General features: G+C 36.6%; 1 protein-coding gene across 13 annotated transcripts in view; it reads left to right on the forward strand.

Moving 5' to 3' along the window:
• LOC147532293 (transcription factor IIIB 60 kDa subunit-like) overlaps positions 1–19,635 on the forward strand; it is a 25,869-nt gene continuing 6,234 nt past the window's right edge. For 5 of the 13 annotated variants that reach the window (XR_015227330.1, XR_015227333.1, XR_015227336.1 and 2 more), the window contains exons 1-11: positions 1–143; positions 14,085–14,152; positions 14,264–14,345; positions 15,155–15,230; positions 15,916–16,001; positions 16,094–16,170; positions 16,440–16,496; positions 16,638–16,750; positions 18,057–18,139; positions 18,263–18,349; positions 18,544–18,624. Coding sequence is in view for 3 of the 13 variants with exons in the window: in XM_086646297.1 (XP_086502423.1) it covers positions 14,091–14,152; positions 14,264–14,345; positions 15,155–15,230; positions 15,916–16,001; positions 16,094–16,170; positions 16,440–16,496; positions 16,638–16,750; positions 18,057–18,139; positions 18,263–18,349; positions 18,544–18,624 (804 nt within the window). In the remaining 10 variants the exon portion in view is untranslated. Of the gene's footprint in view, positions 144–13,567; positions 14,153–14,263; positions 14,346–15,154; positions 15,231–15,915; positions 16,002–16,093; positions 16,171–16,439; positions 16,497–16,637; positions 16,751–18,056; positions 18,140–18,262; positions 18,350–18,543; positions 18,625–19,635 lie in introns of those variants that run through there. The other 8 variants (XR_015227332.1, XR_015227335.1, XR_015227337.1 and 5 more) reach the window with 3 other exon arrangements.

Below are 19,635 nucleotides of genomic sequence, written 5' to 3' on the forward strand. Positions count from 1 at the left end.
GATTCGATCCCGCGACTTGAAAGATAAGAAGTTGTGTCTCCAACCGTTCTACCACTTCTTTATGTTGTTCCCGACGTTACCTAAAAAACCCTAATATCACGAACCTACGATAGAGCAGAGAAGATCTCTTTCGCGGGAAACTGGTATAACTCAAATATTCAAATTGATTTTAGATTATTAACCCTTTAAAAATCTATAACGATCAATTTTTGGCATTTCGACAGTCAACATGGTCGGACTCACTAAGGACAACATGGCCGGATAAGCTCTTTAAACAGTGGGAAGTATTTTCGACATTAGGCTCACTAGAATGGGGTATTCTTTTTTTTTTGTTGAACTTTAGGATGGAGTATTCTTTTATTGTGGTTTTGTTTCCATTAGTCATGAACCCTTTTTTTGTTTTTAAACCTATTGTATGGAATTTGAATATTTAGACCTTATTCCCTCTTCCGCATTATGGAATTTGAATTTGTTAAACTATAAAAAAATTAGTTGTCTACATGGACGAAACTATATTCATCGTGACTAAAAAAATGAATTGAGAAAAACTGAGTTTGATCCACCTTATTGATTCATCAAATGTTTAATTTTGCTATATCTGTTTTCCCAATTTCTTTCATTATTTGGTGATTTGATGTTATTAATGGGAATTCATTGAATTGTGTTTTCATTCTATAGTAAGTACTGAAAAATGTTGGAGAAAATGAGAAAAAATTCTTTGTTTTATTTCTAGACACTATTCACTTATTGAAAACGTATAATTACGTATAGTTACGTTGCTCTACTACCAACATTTCTTTTATTTTGTGTTACATAGGGTTGGTGAAGAAACGAAGCTTTATTTTACAAGTCTTTCGTAATGTAATTTGTAAAGAATAAATTGTTTCTTGCTCAAAAAATATGTAATATTTGTTTGGCATTAGTTTGAGTTAACTTTCTGTATCCATAATTTTTATCAATTTTGTATTAGTGAAACTCTGTGCAAAATTTAAATTGTAGTTAACGAAATTTACATTAGATTATACTTGCATAAGTTGATATGTAATTAACGACCCTAATGTTATAAATGGAGGATAGTTATTATCAGTTTCATCTGCACCTTATTGTCAGTGAGTAACTATATATTATACTTCTTTTTCTTATTTTTTTCATTAATCAAAATTATATTCAGTTATAAATTTTTCTGTACAACCTAATTTTTCAAAACGTTGAAAAAAAAAGGTTCAAATGATAATCACGATCTTCTTTTGCAACAAGAAAAGAACATGATCTTCCATGTTGCTCACAAATAAGTATTCAAAACATTTTAACAACTTACAACTTTTGTTCAATTTTTTCCAAGAAAAATTGTAATATTGTAGATCTTGAATCTATAGTTACTTTTCTCTTCTAATGCAAGGTAATTTTTTTGTTTCGTCATTTTACTATTTACAACGTACATGTTGAAGGAGATGTCCTTCGACCAAGGTGACAATGCGAACAATTTGTCGGATAGGACAATTGATGTGGAAGATCATCAAGTCCGATTGATTTAGGGATCGTAGAGTTGTAGCTAGAGACCAACTACGATCGTCGAATTACGAAGTAATTCGCGGCTAACTTCGATCGGATCCTACAACGGGTTACACATAAGAGTGACAAATTGATCTAGGATATGACTAGTGGGAGTGAGATATAATCATGGGAGTGTCCCATAAACATATCTCATAGGCCTAAAAAGGAATTAGGCAAAGATAGTACAAAAAGGCCAAAAACAGGGTTTTTGGGCCTAGACCGGTTCGGGTACTTCTAGGACTCGGATTGGGCTGAATTTTGGAGGGTTAGTTGCTGATATAATAAACATTATATCTGCCAATTTTCGTGGTGTTTGGGCACCTCCTCCTTAGGGAATTGAGAAAATATCAATAGTTGCTATTTTCGACTATTTCCCTAAATCTTATTCTAAAGGGTGTTTTAGGAAACCTAAAAGGAGGTGGATTCTTATTAGGGTTCTATATAAACACTCTTAGGGCAGAGAATAAGGTGTGGAATTTCTCTCTAAGCTTTCTTACTCTACCACATCAAGTAGAGAGGAGAAAGTGAGCTAATTCCCATTAACTATCTATCTAGTCAAGAAGAAAGGAGTTCTTCTTTTCCAACCACCATTGGTGTGCTAGCTATACAACAAGGTGGGAGATCAAATTGTTTGCTCGTGTCCCAAGTAGAGGAGCTACACTTGAAGCTCTTGGTCTTCTCATAAGCAATTGGAAAGGTTCGAGGGAAAACTAGCGAACAAGGTATTTATCTTTCTAGTTTTAATTAATGATTATCATAGGTTTATGCATGTGATCCTGGGAATACTAGTGTAGACATTAGATGTCTTAATTCCGCTATAAACACTAGTAGAAGGGTGTAAAACCCAACAATGGTATCAGAGCCTCTTGCAATTAGTCTATCTTATCTAAGTTTTGGACCAATTCCATGCTTTTCTAGATAGATTATTGTGTTTAAAAGTGTTTAAAACACAAAATTTTTGATTAATTTTGAATAAGATTCAAGTATTTGTCAAAAGATTTCAAAATTTGTTCTTGAAAAGAATTTCAAAACCTAAAATTTTGATCCAAATTGGTTTGATTTAAAGAGTTGTTTTAAGTTTTTTGGAAACTTGTGAAAAACAAAATTTGGAAATTTAGAATAGTTCTAAAAAGAATTTGAAATATTTTAGAAGTGTTTCAAATTTTGGAAAAAGCAATTTAAAATTGCAACACAAAAAAAAAAGGAAACTATTGAGTTTTTTAGAAACTCAATAGGTCCGGCCAGGAAGCTTCCTGGCCGGACCAGTAGCCTGGAGGACGCGTCTGGTAGACGCGTCCCAGATTACTGTTGGATGCGTCTGAGGACGCGTCCAGCTGCTCCAGGTCGCGTCTTCCAGACGCGACCAGTAGCTTAACCAGGACGCGTCTTCCAGACGCGTCCAATAGCTACTACCAGACGCGTCTTGGAGACGCGTCTGGGGTCCTGGGTGTCTCGGACTAAGTCCGAGACACCTAGTGCTGGTCCGGTCCAGCACCAGATGCGTCTAGGACGCGTCTGGTGCTTGGACTAGCGTCCTGGCTCCGGCCAGGACGAGATCAGGCCTATTGGCCTCGGCTCGGACATGCCGGCCCTATGGGCCGTGCCATATCCGGACCTTGTCCAAGCCCTTTTGTGGGCTTGGGCCGGGACTTGTCTAGGACTTGTCCCGGGTCTTTTCAAGGCTTTTCGGACCACGAAAAGGGACCACTATTCGAGTGGGAGTTTTATCCAAATTTTCTCCCAAAATTCCAATCCAAATATTTCCGAAATTAACCCGGGCCATTCAAGGCCCAAACGGAATTTCTCTTTAAAATCAAATTTTAAAATCAAACCAAGACACACCATTAGTCTAATCTTTTGATGTAGACTTAAGGTGCGTTCATGACATACGGATGTCGACAAAAGTATCTCCCGGATATACATGCATATATAATTGATAGCCTTGAAATATATTATATGATTGCATGTGATGTGAATGCGGAAACTAGTATGGCCATAGAATTTATTTCTTATTCTTGTTTTGAGCACGGATGGGGGCATGTTTTGTAATAATTTTAATTTCAAGTTTACACGATCTGCGAATCGTTTGAGTCTTGTAATTAGAGTTTAGGGTTTATGAGTCCATTGATGAAACTCAAGGAAGAAATTCAAAGGCGAGTGGGAGAAATCAATGGAGGTTCAAAGACGGAGATCTAGACGAACTAAAAAGGCGAAACAAGAAGCAAACCAAAGGAGATTAGATCTTCTAGGTTAGGGGCCATACTAGGATTCATATGTGCTTGATTTACTTTCTCGCGCGCATTTACTTACTTATTTACGCTTTATGTCGTGGATGTTAGTTAGGCTAATTAGTTCACTAAAACGAACGCCAGACTAGCGTAAAAGTCCCTAAAAGTAATTTTGAGTACAGTGCCTATCCAAATTAAGACACTCCTTGCGCCCTTGTTCGAGGAAGGTGGGTCGGCCTTCGCAGAGTACCTCCTCTACCTTGGGACATTGCGGGTAGGCCTATAGAAGAGGCCTACATGTCTAAATGGTTCTACTCAACGAGATCAGCAAGAGAGTTTTGGATACTCGAGGCAAAAGGATGGATTTTACACTAAACATGTAATCCATCAACCGAGAATCATATGGTATGATCAGTGAAAGTATTCACTCACCTAAATCAATGGGAATTAAGGGCAGGGCCCTAGTCCGCTTAATCCTTGAGAGATGGGATCTCGGAATCGCATTATTCATCTAGGGACACGTTTTATCTTGAATAATGTGGCAAAAACTTAAGACTTTTTGCAAAAATTATCGAATGTAATACTTAGCAAAATCCTTTTTCTGTTTCATTTAGTTTTACTATGGCAAAAAATCAATCTTTTCAACCTATGTTCAATCCTTGATGAGGACAAATTGAACATGGATAACTTCCTTGATTGGGAAAAGAGATTGAGAAGTGTTCTCAAATCTACAAACAAAGAAAGCGTACTGGATACCCCTATTCCAAGAATAACTGCGAACTCAAAGATTGAGGAACAAAAGCAGGCCAAAAGTATCCGGATGAAATCAATTTCAGTAACTTGCCTTATGTTGGCAACCATGGAGCCTAATCTTCAAAAGAGATTCAGGAAAATGGATGCGCACACAATCATCCGTCGATTAAGGGACATGTCCCGAAACAAATCACGGTTGAGGAAGTACGGAACTTCTAAGGCAATCCGGAGAGGCATTGGAATGTCTGAATCAAAGAAAGAACTTCAACTGATTCAGAAGAACAAAAGGAAAAAGGAAGGAACTCACGATTCCGACCAAGGTATCTATGTTATCGAAGTTAACTTAGCAAATACATTTGATTCTCAATCCTGGGTATTCGATACCGGATGTGGTGCTCATATCATTTATGATGTGCAGGGCCTTAAGGGAATCAAGTATTTATCTGGAAGGGAGCTTGTCCTACGAGTAGCAAATAGAGCAACGGTTGCTGCGAAAGCTGTAGGAACTTTCAGTCTACCTTTGGAAACTGGTCTAGTTTTAGAACTTCATAATTGCTATTATGTACCCTCTATTTCTAGAAACATTATCTCAGTCTCAGAATTAGACAAAGAGGGATATCACCTATTAATAAAAAACCAGCGTTGTTCTTTATACAAAGGTGAAATGTTTTATACCAGTGCTAAGCTATACAACGGTCTCTATATTACGAATATTGAGAACGAAGTCTTCAACATAGAAACCAATAGGCTACGGTCAGATGATTCAAATCCAAGTTACCTTTGGCATTGTCGTTTGGGTCACATTAACATGACACGCATGAAGAAGCTCCATGAACATGGACTTCTAGGTTCGTATAATTTAGAATCATATGACACATGCGAATCATGTTTAATGGGTAAAATGACGAGGTCTTCTTTTAAAGGAAAAGGAGACCGAGCCAAAGAACCCTTGGAACTCATACATACGGATGTATGCGGACCAATGAGTACTCCGGCGAGAGGTAACTATGGCTACTTCATCACGTTCACGGATGACTTCACTCGTTATGGTTACATATACTTGATGAGGCATAAGTCCGAATCGTTTGACATGTTCAAACAATTTCAGAACGAAGTAGAGAATCAACTTGGCAAGAAAATTCGATCCGATCGAGGTGGTGAATATTTGAGTCAAGAATTTGACGATCATCTTAGGAGTTGTGGTATAGTATCTCAACTCACTCCGCCAGGAACACCCCAGATGAATGGTGTTTCTGAAAGGAGAAATCGCACCTTGTTAGACATGGTTCGATCTATGATGAGCTTAGCAAATCTTCCAAACACGTTCTGGGGGTATGCTCTAGAAACGGCTGCTTTCACACTTAACCGAGCTCCGTCAAAAGCTGTAGAAAAGACGCCATATGAGTTATGGTTTGGAAAGATTCCAAAGCTGTCTTTTCTCAAAGTCTGGGGATGCGAAGTTTATGTAAAACGCTTACAAGGAGACAAACTTGCACCTAAATCAGACAAATGTCTCTTTGTGGGCTATCCAAAAGAGACAAGGGGTTACTACTTCTACCACGAATCTGAGAACAAAGTGTTTGTTGCTCGAGATGGTGTCTTCCTTGAAAAGGAATTCCTTTCCAAACAGACAAGTGGGAGAAATGTAGATATCGATGAAATTCGATATGAGCAACAAATAAACACAGATATAGAAATATCAAGAGGTTTAGCGGCTCCTATCTATACACAAAGTATGGAAGAGGAAAATGAGGTCGAGAGAGTACCTCCCGCTCAAGTCGAATCAAATTCGCAGGAGACATCTCAACTAGTTGAGAACACTCCAAAAGTTGCTCAGGCCCCTCGTAGATCTCAAAGGCTCCAGGAATTATCTCAGAAAACAGATATCCTACTGTTAGAAGATAATGAGCCGAGTACCTACAACCAAGCTATGACGAGCCCCGACTCCGAAAAATGGCTAAAAGCCATGAGATCGGAAATGGATTCCATGTCAGAAAATCAAGTATGGAACTTGATCGATTTGCCCGATGGAGCAAAACCAATCGGATGCAAATGGGTTTTCAAAGTAAAAACTTACAAGGATGGAAACGTTAGCGTTTTCAAAGCTAGACTCGTGGCAAAAGGATACAAACAGATTCATGGCATAGACTATGATGAAACCTTTTCACCTATCGCAATGCTTAAATCCATTCGGATCATTCTAGCAATTGCAGCTCATTATGATTATGAGATTTGGCAAATGGATGTCAAAACCGCCTTCCTGAACGGACACTTGGAAGAGGTTGTGTACATGACACAACCCGAAGGTTTTGTAGATTCCAAAAATGCTGGAAAAGTTTGCAAGCTTAAGAAATCCATTTATGGACTCAAGCAAGCAAGCCGGAGTTGGAATCTTCGATTCGACGAGAAAATCAAAGAATTTGGATTTCTCAAGAATGCAGAAGAATCTTGTGTTTACAAGAAGGTTAGTGGGAGCGACCTAGTTTTCTTAGTCCTTTATGTCGATGACATATTAATCATAGGAAACAATATTCCGATGTTGGAATCAGTTAAAGACTGGCTTCGAAAATGCTTCTCTATGAAGGACTTAGGGGAAGCAGAATACATATTGGGAATCAAGATCTATAGAGATAGATCAAGGAGGATGATCGGACTTAGTCAAGAAACTTATATAGATAAGATTCTTCAACGGTTCGAGATGACAAACTCCAAAAGAGGATTCCTTCCCATGTCACATGGTATGGTGCCTAACAAAGATCAGTGTCCTAAGAGTCCTGATGAGTTAGCACACATGATGAAAGTACCCTATGCTTCGGCAATAGGATCAATCATGTACGCCATGATCTGCACTCGCCCAGACGTCTCATATGCTTTGAGCATGTGTAGCCGTTACCAATCAAATCCAGGCCAAGCGCACTGGCACGCCGCCAAGAATATCCTAAAGTACCTGAAAAGAACTAAGGATCATTTCCTGGTATATGGCGGGGAAGATACACTAAAAGTTGTAGGCCATGTGGATGCAAGCTTTCAAACGGATAGAGACGACTTCAAATCACAATCTGGGTTCGTCTACTGTCTGAATGGAGGAGTGGTATGTTGGAAAAGTTCCAAGCAGAGCACAGTTGCAGACTCTACCACTGAAGCAGAATACCTAGCGGCCTCGGAAGCTGCAAAGGAAGGAGTCTGGATCAAGAAGTTCATGATAGAACTTGGTATCGTACCTGGCATGGAAGAGGGCGTGACTCTCTATTGTGACAACAACGGAGCTATAGCTTAAGCCAAGGAACCAAGAACACACCAAAAATCCAAACATATCCAAAGGAAGTACCACTTGATTAGAGAAATCATAGAGAGAAAAGATGTGGTAATTTGCAAGGTTCATACGGATGATAACGTTGCAGATCCGTTAACCAAACCGTTACCTCAGCCCAAACATGATTCACACATGAGGGACATTGGTATAAAGCGCATTGGGGAATGGCAACAAATGTAATTTGGATTCATAATAGAGTTTATGTGCCTAATTACTTACATTCGATAAATAAAATAAAAGAAATTTTATTTTGTCCTTAAAATTTGGTTTGGTATTTTAAGAGACAGTCCACACGATAAAGAAAACGCTCCGAGTAGGCTTGTCAGATACGTGATCTGATGAATGAAACCCTACTAAGTGAACTTGGAGTGATTCATTATCAATTCCCTAGTCCAGGTCATTGCATGGACAACAATGACTCACGAAGACTAGTACGGGAGTCGATGGGATAGCGCAGTTTCATGGGCTATAGAAATAGTGTATTCGATTCGACTACGTGAGTGCATAATAGGGATTATACACTGGAATAACCCTCAACGTGAGAAGTTCATCCAAAGAATGATGAAATCGTCAAACTTCTCACAAAGACAAGATTGAAGAGATTCCTCAAAACATGAGTGCTCAGCTCATCTTATGTAAGGAATGTCTGACTTTGGTTCTGTTAAACGCCGCGCCGTAAAAGGAGGTTATAAAGGCGGATACTGGGAAGGACAGGATAGACATGAAGTTGAGTGGGAGCGCAAGAATGGATTATGTCCTCCTAACCATGTTAGGGTACAGTGTCCTCGGGCCACTTGACGAGCAACAACTGAAAATGCATGGCCGTACTCAAATGGATTAAAAGTTAATCATTTGTTTTGACAGTTGTACTCGAGATCAAGAAAGTCTGAATGACGTGACGTATCAGATGGGATACTAAGTGACATGGGAATCGAGCATTGTACTTGTTCTAAGTCCAAGTGGAGTCTGAAGGAGTTGAAGGAGATGTCCTTCGACCAAGGTGACAATGCGAACAATTTGTCGGATAGGACAATTGATGTGGAAGATCATCAAGTCCGATTGATTTAGGGATCGTAGAGTTGTAGCTAGAGACCAACTACGATCGTCGAATTACGAAGTAATTCGCGGCTAACTTCGATCGGATCCTACAACGGGTTACACATAAGAGTGACAAATTGATCTAGGATATGACTAGTGGGAGTGAGATATAATCATGGGAGTGTCCCATAAACATATCTCATAGGCCTAAAAAGGAATTAGGCAAAGATAGTACAAAAAGGCCAAAAACAGGGTTTTTGGGCCTAGACCGGTTCGGGTACTTCTAGGACTCGGATTGGGCTGAATTTTGGAGGGTTAGTTGCTGATATAATAAACATTATATCTGCCAATTTTCGTGGTGTTTGGGCACCTCCTCCTTAGGGAATTGAGAAAATATCAATAGTTGCTATTTTCGACTATTTCCCTAAATCTTATTCTAAAGGGTGTTTTAGGAAACCTAAAAGGAGGTGGATTCTTATTAGGGTTCTATATAAACACTCTTAGGGAAGAGAATAAGGTGTGGAATTTCTCTCTAAGCTTTCTTACTCTACCACATCAAGTAGAGAGGAGAAAGTGAGCTAATTCCCATTAACTATCTATCTAGTCAAGAAGAAAGGAGTTCTTCTTTTCCAACCACCATTGGTGTGCTAGCTATACAACAAGGTGAGAGATCAAATTGTTTGCTCGTGTCCCAAGTAGAGGAGCTACACTTGAAGCTCTTGGTCTTCTCATAAGCAATTGGAAAGGTTCGAGGGAAAACTAGCGAACAAGGTATTTATCTTTCTAGTTTTAATTAATGATTATCATAGGTTTATGCATGTGATCCTGGGAATACTAGTGTAGACATTAGATGTCTTAATTCCGCTATAAACACTAGTAGAAGGGTGTAAAACCCAACACATGTGTTTGCAGCTGAGTGGTGGCTCTTGTATGAAAATGATGCTCCAAACTTAAGATAAGTTGCTATAAAGGTTTTAGCTCAGACCGCATCTTCATTCGGATGCGAAAGAAATTGTAGCACGTTTGGACTTATACATAGCCAAAGAAGAAATCGTCTTGGCCATAAACGACTTCACAAACATGTAATTATGCATTCAACATGCGACTAAGACTTAAGCACCAAAAAGAAGACTACCAAGATTCAGGTCCTATAGACCTAACAGCTATATTCTGTGAAGAAGGTGAAGAAGACCCCTTATATGAATGGGTTAGAGAAGCGGGAGAACCTGAAATAGATGAGCCAAACAATAGAACAAGCTCTCAAATTGCTTCTATACTAGGGTTAAATACTGATTCCTACACGAGCACCTCACATGATGAAAATGTTAATCGTTTGATGGACACAAGTTCGTCAAGTACGAATTCACCTTCTAGGTCGTCAGGAGATAGTGGAAACGGGGATGACAGACAGAATAATGAGAGTAACGATGTTGAGGAAGATAGTAACGAGAGAAATGAAGGATATGTCCCTTTCACGGAGGAACACAACTTTGATCATGCAACGCAAGATCATGATCACGGAGTCCCACCGAGACCAGCTGAACCTGTATCTTATTCTCGTCGAAGAAAAAACCAGTTGACTGGTATGAATGTCGCAGATACTTCTTGGGGCAATAATGTTGACGATGTTACAGATACTTTTAGTTGTATGGGTATCAACAATAACTCTTATGGTTACGATAGTTCATCTGCATCAGTTGGATATAACTACCCAAGTCATATTTCATGGAACACTATTGAAGATGAACGACCATCAATGTTTATACCTCAACAACCAAGTTTTCCTGTTTACCATCAATATCCCTTAATTGGACCACTATGCTGAATTCGTCAAGAGCAATACATGACACACATTGAACAATATCGGAATTGGTTCCGAAGCCGAATGTCATGGGATGAATATTGCAATGCTATGGGAAATGAATCTCATGTACGTCCAAACGACGGTGATGAAGAGGGTAAGAGATCATTTTGGTTTTAATGTCTTATGTAACAAAATGAAGGTAATTTACAATTCTACATTATAAACTATTGTTCAAATGAAGATTACATCGTTTTATGCTTAGTTATGGTTAAAGAGACTTGTTATATACAATTTCATCATATTTCTAACACTTAGGCAAAAATGTAAAATTTCCACACAGACCGAAACGTTTCCACGAAAGGTTTTCACATTTGGACCCACCGAAACTTCCACCGAAACCGAAGTTTCATTCCTTGGTTAGTATAATAAAGAAAACATTAACCTTTCATCCATACGCCCATACACGTTTTGCTTCTTAATAAATTTTCTTATGTAAGTATAAGTCGTACTAGACGAATGTGCAGTAAAACATCCAACATAGCAAGGGAGGGCTTCTAGTTTGAGTTATTGGACTTATAAAGCTAAAGCTAGGAACAAACATGGTAGCAATTGGTGGCCTATATGGTGAAAACAAACACAGTTACCCTAACTTTCGGTATAAATAAAACTTCGCACCTGTTAGTGGATGATGTAGCAAAACCACAAACACGAGGATAATATCACTACATGATAATAACAGAGATATAATATCGATAATTTGTAAGCTAGGTCGAGAAACAAAACTTTGTATAACGATGTGACGAAAACGCTAAAGGTGGGAGGGGGGGGGGGGGTGGGGGGGGGGGGGGTAGTGGTTGGGGACATTGGAGGACATTTTCCGTGTTATTGGTTGGGGACATTTCAAATGTCCCCAAATATCCGTGTTATTGGTTGGAGACATTTCAAATGTCCCCAAATGTCCGTGTTATTGGTTGGGGACATTTCAAATGTTTCCAAATGTCTGTGTTATTCGTTTGGGACACGAAATTAGGAACATTTCAAGACAAACTAGTTTTGGGGACATCTGGAGACATTTTAGTGTAAATTTGGAGAGCTTTTGGAGAGAAAATGTCTCTCAGAATATGAAAGACACTTATGGACACTTGGGGACATTTGAGTAAGGAAGATAATAAAAATAAGGGTTAATTCTGTTTTGGCCCCCGATTTGTGACCAACTGGCCGTTTTGGCCCCCAATTGTGTCTGGCAGTTCGTTTTGGCCCCAATTTCCTGTTTGGCCCCAACATATTTTTGTAAGCTTCTCCATTCTACCCTTATGGAAATCTCGTAAATTAAATGTATTTTCTTTCTCTTTGTCCACCTCACCAAACAATTTCCACGTCACACTCGTCCACAGAAGAGAAAGAAAATACATTTAATTTACGAAATTGCCATAAGGGTAGAATGGAGAAGCTTACAAAAATATGTTGGGGCCAAACAGGAAATTGGGGCCAAAACGAACTGCCAGACACAATTGGGGGCCAAAACGGCCAGTTGGTCACAAATCGGGGGCCAAAACGGAATTAACCCATTATTATTATCAAATCATATTATAATAATATTATCTTATTATTATATTACTACATTATTGTATTATTATTATTATATTATTATTATTGGTGTTATTATTCTTATTATTATTATTATTATTATTATTATTATTATTATTATTATTATATTATATTATTATTATATATTTGAGTAAGGAAGGTAATAAAAATAATAATAATTATCAAATCATATTATATTATATTATATTATATTATATTATATTATATTATATTATATATTATTATTATTATTATTATATTATATTATATTATTATTATTATATTATATTATATTATTATTATTATTATTATATTATTATATTATATCACTATTATATTATATTATATTATATTATATTATATTATATTATATTATATTATATTATATTATATTATACTATCATATTATTATTATATTAATATTATATTAACTATAAATAATAAATATTTACCAATTGTCCATCAATGTCCACAGATATCTACGGATGTCTACGGAAGTCGAAAAATATATATTTGGAAATATTAATTAATTTTTTTTATTTCATATGGTAAGACAGTAATAATATTAAAATAATAAATATCAACTAAATATCTATCAATGTCCACAGATATTCACGGATGTCTACGAAAGTCGAAAAATATATTTTCATAGTAGTGCAAATTTATTTCATATGATTAGACAATAATGATTATATTAAAATAATAAATGTCTACCAATTGCCATCAATGTCCACAGATATTCACGGATGTCTACGAAAGTCGAAAAATCTATTTTCAAAGCAGCAGTGCAAATATATTATTTCATATGATTAGACAATAATGATAACATTAAAATAATAAATGTCTACCAATTGCAATCAATGTCCTCAGATATCCACAGATGTCCACAAAAGTCGAAAAATATATTATTGAAATACGAGTACAAATATATTATTTTATATGATTTGACAATAATGATAATATTAAAATAATAAATATCTACCAATTATCCTTCAATGATGAGATAATAATAATAATAATAATAATAATAATAATAATAATAATAATAATAATAATAATAATAATAATAATAATAATAATAATATCCACTACACATTATGTCAATGGATTCAATATGTTGAAATGTCCCCATGACATTTTGTCCATGAACCAAATGTCTTAAAATGTTCATAAAGACATTTTGTCTACGGACAAATGTCCCTCCTCCAATGTCCTGAACCACTACACCCTAAACACTAGGATCTTTTTTCACTTGAATGTGATACAGGGAGAACTAGCTTTATTTTGCAGCTAAGGAGTAATAAGTCCTTCCACGTGATTCGATCCCGGGACTTAAAAGATAAGAAGTTGTGTCTCCAAAGTCCAACCATTCTGCCACTTCCGCTTTTATGTTGTTCCGGCCGTTACCTAAAAAACCCTAATATCACGAACCCACGATAGAGCAGAGCGGGAAACTGGTATAACTCAAATACCGGCAATTACTCCCGCGTATTTTCTCCCCTATATCTCTCTCTCTCTCTTCAACCTCTTTCCTTTCTATAGAACTGATTCCTTTCATCACAGCGCAGCTACTTTTATTTTCTAGGGTTTATGCTATTGTCATCATCATCATCATCATCATCTTCTGTTTCAGTTTTTCTGTACACATAGATTTAAAAGATCTGTTTGTTTTTGTAATATCATTTCTTTGAATCTCATGTGCTGATCAATCTCAATGATCTTTTTTAATTTGAGTTTTTAGAGTTGGTGTGGATTCAGTAAATTGAGTCTTGATTCTTTCTAATCTAACCACTTGTGATCACATTAGGCAAAAATGTCTTGGTGTGCACATTGTGTTAAGAAAACCAAAACTGTGGTTGGAGCTGATGGTCTATTGTAAGTTTGAACTATGATAATTTTGATATTTGATTACCCTTACTTAGTTTGAATATATTTGCACTACTTAATTAGGGGTAAGTTTGGTCTTGTTATTTGTTTTCTCCTCAGGTGTTGTACGACGTGTGGGAGGGTTGTTGATGTAGATAACTTTGCCAACGATGTTGTCTTTATTAAAGGTCCTGGAGGACAGGTTTGTTCTAATTCTGTTGTCATTTTTGTTTCTTTTAGATGGATATACTATACAAATACAAATGTTACATGCTATTTTTACGTTACAACAAATTTTTATTTGCGTCAACACTTGGTAGCCCAAGTGGTTCCAAGGTGTTGACATAAACTCCAGAAAGCCTTGGAGGTCTCCCAGGTTCGAATCTTTGGTTATTTGAATTAGGATTATTAGGGTATAAATAATGTTGTTGGGCTTCAGGCCATGTCTTGTTGGGCTATAGGTCCGGTCTTGTTAGTGTTTGAGTGGGCGGTTATCGAGCTTATCACATCTATGATGTATCAAATGCCAAATGTCACGACTTACGTAGATCGTGGTCGTCTTTCAAAAAAAGAAAAACAAATTTTTATTTGCTAATGGGCCTTTGGTCTAATGATTTTCATCTCCATCTTACTCCCTGAGGCCGTGGGTTCGGTTCCTGGGGAAGGCAGTTTATCCCCTGGACTAACCCCATATAGGCACTAAGATAAGATGGATGTAGTATATGATATATGTAATGTAATATTAGTTTAATGATCTATAGGGTAGAAAAATGTCCTTTAGGGTAGTTTATCAACATTTCATGTTGATCCATGGTGGTTATGACTTATGAGCATATTCCATTTGTATAATATATCCGAGCCATTTGATGTAATGTACGATGTAATCAACGTAATGTCAGAAAATAAACTTAATGAGCATATTTTTTCAAGTAATAGTTTTTTTCAGTATCATTTAAACTTATGCTCCCTGCTGTACACTAAGTTATGTTATCTGAGTTATGCTATCTGTAGAGCCAAGCCAGTGGTCGTAATGTAAGGACTGTAGAAAGTAACTATTCTGAATCGCGTGAAAGGACTCTGAGAAAGGGTATGTTCAATTTGTTTTGTTATTTATTGAACATTATAATCTGCATTTGGGAGCTAATGAGCTAGTTGTCTTCTTTTTGCTGGACTACATAGTTCATATATATATTTGGTATGATATTTCTCATTTGCAAATCAACTTCAGCATAGATGTATACTGTATCCTAACAGGTGTTTTGGGTTATAATCTAGGATTCCTGTGGTTATTTAAAGTTAAATACAAAGTATGGTCCTTGTGTTTTCTTAACCCAGCTACTTATTAAAAAAGAAGAAGGAAAAGACACTATTACTTTTGTACATGTCAGAAGTAAAGGATTCTGTGAATGACGAGTTCAAGAGAGTCTTATGTTTTTTTTTGTGTGCCATTCTTACTTACCAAGGTGTCACCTGAGCCCTGGAATTAAACACAGTTAAAAACTCTTAAAGCGTTGTCTAGATGCATAGAAGATGGGCTAGGCCAGGTTTTCACACACTAATGTTCTGCGGGTGTGTCAATCCAATAACGTCAAGAGTGCTGTTACAAAAGATGTAAAACTAGGATCTAATATCCCCTCATATATACTTCTCAGGTTCAGAGTTTCGGTCCTATGCTGTCATCCTTCTGCTTTAGCATGCATGTTAAGTGTGAACACTGTTTTTATCCTGCAAATTGCATGTATTCTCATTACCATACCTTCTGTTTGTTGTAGGAAGAGATGAGATTAGTGATATGGTATTTGCTCTCTCTGTACGTGGTGGAGATTCTGTTATTGACCAAGCGAGCGCGTATTATAAAGTATGTATGTATATGTAAGTTTGAGCTTTGTTATCACCATTATCATTGCTTACATATAATGTCTAAATATCTGAACCCCTTTTCGTTCGAAGGTTGCGGTCGGGATGGGTTTCACTAGGGGCCGTAGGACCTCACATGTTGCAGCTGCTTGCCTTTATGTTACCTGCAGGTAAGTGAAGACCTTTTAGATGGTTTTTGCCTAAATTCTCTACTACTTTCGCTCAGTTTCATATGTGGCAAGACTCTACCACCCGGTCAATTCTGTTCCACTTAATCCCTCTTTCACGGCCCATACCTTTCTGGCTAAGGAATGGAAAATCTTTCTCCTATTGCATGAATCTGTTGGACTTTTGATCTACTATGTAAATATGATATTGATTTTCAACCTTGAATTTGTTACTGCAGTTAACTTAGATAATCTATTCTTATGCTTTACAGGGAAAATAAGAAGCCATACCTTCTGATTGATTTTTCAGAATATCTACAAGTAAATGTGTAAGAATTCTTTACATTCTATTTTTTCCAGAATCACTGTTGAAGTTTGTTTTCAAAATATTCGCATGTATTGTATTATTCACTCCATGTCTGCATGCACCATATATTATGTTTCATCTAACACCTAAAGTTATGTTTCAGTTATGTTCTAGGAGCTGTATTTTTGCAGCTTTGCCAAATATTGAGCCTTCAAGAACATCCCGTCATCCAAAAACCTGTCGATCCGAGCCTTTTCATGCACCGGTTCACAGAGCGTAAGCGTTCATTAATTTCTCGTATTTTAAGCATGCATCATACTCCTTACTATGTATGCTAATAGTCATCATTAGTGATTTACAGTTTTCTTTCCTTGCCATGAGTATATAACTCTTTGCCACCACTTTACACAGGCGTGTGCCTTAGGAAAATATGTAGTTGGCTTAGAGAAGCAGCATTACGGAGTAAAGTGCCATTTTTTGGATTTGCAGGTTGACTAGTCGACTTGTGATATTTTTTTTTTTGAATACTTTGAATTAATATTGAGGAAAAAAAGGGGGGTTACAGAGGAAAAAGAATAGCCAAAGGAAGAAAGAAAAAGAGGGGGAGCTCTTGAAAGTTATATCATCTAAGGATATCCCCCCAACTAGAGACAAAATCTAAATAAGAGAACGATGTAGCCCATCCTATGTTTCTACTCCACGAAAAGAGGACGCCAAGCACGTCTTCCTTTTCCACCCTAGCCAACGAACTTGAATCTCTAAAAATGCCATCATTCCTTGCTTTCCAAATAGACCAACATATGGCATAGGGAACCAGATTCCATAGATCTCTCTTTGATTTCTTAACTGGTACCTTCCCCCATTGCTCCAAGAGCTGTGCTAAGGAGTAAGGTAGACATCCAGAGAAGTTACGGGATTGAAGGAAGAAAGTCCACAGCTTCGAAGCCTCCTCGCAATGCAAAAATAGGTGGGGAATAGATTCCTCGCACTTCTTGCATCTAAAGCACCAACTTGTGATATTTTATCTGAACTATACAGTTATGTGATTCTAATTGTTGGTTCAGATCTGAATCATTTGCTTAGTCTAATGTGCGATTCAATATAGCTGTTGGAAGGCTGATATTTGATGTTGTGAATTCTAAATGTATGTTGTGTATCTTTGTATGGCTTACTTTTAGATAAGGAATCATTAGTTAAATAAAAAAGACTTAAAGCCCATCACTTATGATATGTGAACTAAGTTGGAGACTAGAGCTGACTATTTTGTACCAGGACATTCAATTGTGTTGCCAACGGGGTCAAAATGTAGGCAACTCTTGTTGCTCAAACCAAGGACTGCAACTTAGTAACCACATGATCCATTATTCCCTTACTATCGTCTATTGATTACTTCAGGTAGCTTGCTAGAGACTAAACATATGTTTAACATGTTAATGACTGCATCAAATCTTATTGGGGAGCCCTTGGTTTATATTGGTTATTACGAAAAATGTGTTTTGGTTTCAATAGGTACTTGTCCGTATATACACGACATATATACTGTTGAGATTCTTGAGAAAATAATGTTTAATCTTCATTATAGGTTTACTGGGAGGGAAAAAGAAGCCAGAGGTTTGTAAGACTGCATTACGCATCCTCAGTAACATGAAGCGAGATTGGATGAATGTAAGTTCTTAAAAGTGATTCAATTTTAGAGGTTTTGTACCATGTTTGATTGCTATTTTCTACTTAAAAGCAATGTTTTTTAGTTTTTTTTATTAATACTAAAAACTATGAATGCATCTGCAGACTGGGAGGAAACCTAGTAGTTTGTGTGGTGCAGCACTATACATCTCTTCACTTGCTTATGGACTCAAAGTTACGCAGGCAGATATTGTAAGTTGAACTCATAAAGTGGTGGTTTTTAATAAGCATCCGGTGTGGTCTTATAACTAGTTCAACATTACCTAATTTACTGTTAGGATAGAAATTCTTGTTATTCAGATCAAACTTTATTATTTCAATCAGTTTTGTAGTTTGTATGCTATTCAAGGTTGTTACTCAAGTGCTTCTTATTATTATATATGCAGATAAGAGTTGTACATATCTGTGAAGCAACATTAACGAAGCGACTGATTGAATTCGAGAACACAGACTCAGGGAGCTTGACAGTAAGTTTTCTAATGATGTTGATATTATGATCGTAGTTTACATTATATGTTGTTATCTTCGGTATTTCACTATTTATTCTTGCACGAGAAAAGGAAATGCTAATTATTTCAAACTGCATTCCTCTCTCATTCTCTCCCAAAAGTTGCATTTTCGTTATCGACAATTTCACTCTCTTAGCTCAAAAGCCAATGAGTACCCATGGAAAATAAACATGTATATTCTATATCAAAGATCTCTACTAACATCCGAGCTATCTCAAAGATAGATAGAAAAACTGGATAAAATTTTTTTTTTTTTTTTTTTTTGAAAATTAGATTGAATATATAAGGAGAAAAAACTATGTACAAGAGGTGGGGATACAAGGGCGATGTCTCACGTCATCCAAGTATCCCAATTTAATACAACTGGATAAAAATTGTGATTGTAGATGATAAGTCGAGACTCCTTTACTTGATAGATTGATGATAATTTTGCTTCTTTTCTGTAATAATTACTATATAAATAATAAATATATCATAGACAAAGGAAGTAGAAATGAGTATACGAAACATATGAAGATGGTGAAATTGCGTAGACAGTAGACTTCAAATTACCAATCAGTCTTACATAATATTATATATACGTATAGTAGACAAAGAATAATGTTTAAAAAAAAAACATTAGACAAAGAATATCTTATGAATTGTTATTATATCAACAATATGATTTTTTAGAACTGTAATTATCTTTGACGGCAGTGGTTATTCTGATTGTCAAAACTTGAAAGACTTTTTTCTTTATAAACCTCGTCTTTTCCTAAGTGCGGATTACCATCTACCACATTAAGTTGCTAGGTCATCACCCAACACCATCATATCCCTTTATTTGAAACTTGTAAATTCAACATCATATCACGAAAGAGCACTTAAAGTTCTACTTAAGACCATGTACAGTCAGAGGATGTGTGGATATCTGTTATTGAGTCTTGGACGTTTTATCTTATAAGATTCACTGAAATCTGAAAAATGTAT

The sequence above is a fragment of the Eschscholzia californica genome, unplaced genomic scaffold, assembly GCF_041429995.1.
Source record: "Eschscholzia californica isolate CP2 unplaced genomic scaffold, dmEscCali1.0.p SCAF_6, whole genome shotgun sequence".
NCBI lineage: Eukaryota > Viridiplantae > Streptophyta > Magnoliopsida > Ranunculales > Papaveraceae > Eschscholzia > Eschscholzia californica.